We start from the raw sequence: 1,809 nt of genomic DNA on the forward strand, positions 1-1,809 counted from the left end.
GGAGCGGGAGGAAGAGGATCTCGAAGAGGTCCAGTGCCTACGACGACGAGAGGAGCAGATTGTTCACGTTCAAGGAGTTGGAGGCCCAACAGCAGAGCCGCTCGAAACGATTCCTGCCACCGTCCGAGCTCGATAATCAAATTTTTTTAAAGAACTTATATCTCCACGCTTACGAGGACGAGTATCGGGCGAACGTGAAACGCTCGATCGTCCACGCGAATCGTACGAACGAGAAGCAGGAGCCGGCCGTCTACAGGAGGCGCAAGGGCAACCTGGACGCGTACGAGATCAAGTGAGACGCGTACGGTTTTCATTATTGTGTTGTGATAATATTTGGCGGGAAATTTACTGAGGTCATTAATAACGATATCAATCGATTTTTAGGCGAGTATACATCATATACGATAGGATTATAATCGTTGTCCCTCGTCGATGCGCATTGTAAGACGTGTATCGCGCTTTTTTCAATGAATCAATCTTTTTCCATTTGCCAAGTCTCGGTGTGTGACCCGACTCTACGGATCGGGTTCGATCATTATTCGACACTTATTCGCCGCGATGTGAGCTGATAGAAAGTGTTTTCTTTTTTTTTTTTTTATAAGCAATGTTGTTTAAGTATTGTTCCAGTTTTTGATTTCTTTGTTTTTCTTTTTTTTTGTCTGATGTGATCGTTGATGGTTAAATGGACGATTACTGATGATGTCTTTTTGTATATTTGACGTGAAAAGTAGCGCAGCATGTAGCGAAAAGAATTCCCCCCGAGCAGCTTCGAAAACTTCGTTGAAAAGAAGTGAATTGAAAGTTTGGGTTTTTTTAATGTCGACGATATTTAAAAAGACTGATCAACTTTGAATTTTTAATTCGTCAGGCATTCTTCCATAGTATGAAATGAATTTTGAATTTTTGAGGAGAGAGATTGTTAACGAAAAATTTCATTACTTTCATTGATCTGTGATAATTCTTCTTTTGGCGAGCTAATCAAAACACGTTCGAAGAATGAAAAAGAGAGAGGAAATAATCAAAACGAGACGACGGATTTCAGCTGCGAGGGGTGAAAATATATTTTAGATATAAAGCAGTCGCTGGATATAGGTAATCGGCAGAGCGAGACGTTTATTTTCGAAGTAGTTGAACAGCTCGCATCGCAAAAAGTATTTTAAACTCTTCGAGAAATTCGTATTAGTAGAAGGATATGTTAAACGTATTTTAAGTATATCGTGGAAAACGCATTTGAAACGAAGATGAAAATAACGATAAAATAAGAAATAAATAAATAAGAAAAAGAAGAAGAAGAAGAAGAAGAAGAAAAGAAAAAAAAGAAAGAGAAGAAAACGAGTCAAGAAAATGGAACACGTTTTTGGAACTCGATCAAAACGATCTTCCGTTATATAATCGATTAAGTTTTCACGAACCGCGAGGCTGTGTTTGTTAAACTATTAATATCGATTTAAAAAAATAGGTTTTTTAACTGTTATTATCGGAAAGCATTGTGTGTGTAACGTTGTATATAATACATTCACGTTGATTTCACGTATTTCTCCTCCTCGGTTTCATACCAAAACGATAAAAATATATTATAACGTATACACGGTCGTATCAATACACCCGTCCTCGTCTCTTCGTAATTAACTTTTACTTACGAACGTTTCAAATCAACCAAGTACACACATTCGAACCATTTGTATCGATCGATCGATCGAATTTTGTCACATGTACACACACCCATACACATATTGCGAATCAAACTATACACGAGACACATATTACACATACAGGCACACACACTCACACACATTCGTGCATTTTTAT

At 37.9% G+C, this 1,809-nt stretch overlaps 1 protein-coding gene across 1 annotated transcript in view; it reads left to right on the forward strand.

Annotated features, from left to right (window-relative positions):
- The window catches only part of LOC102679860 (protein lev-9), a gene marked incomplete at its 5' end in the record, with an annotated part of 5,224 nt that extends 4,393 nt beyond the window's left edge, over positions 1-831 (forward strand). The window contains one exon of the mRNA XM_031509859.1: positions 1-831. This exon is cut by the window's left edge and continues 11 nt beyond it. Coding sequence (XP_031365719.1) covers positions 1-296 — 296 coding nt within the window.
- Between the last annotated feature and the right edge of the window lie 978 nt (positions 832-1,809).

Source organism: Apis dorsata, unplaced genomic scaffold, assembly GCF_000469605.1.
Source record: "Apis dorsata unplaced genomic scaffold, Apis dorsata 1.3 scaffold_188, whole genome shotgun sequence".
NCBI classification, from domain to species: domain Eukaryota; kingdom Metazoa; phylum Arthropoda; class Insecta; order Hymenoptera; family Apidae; genus Apis; species Apis dorsata.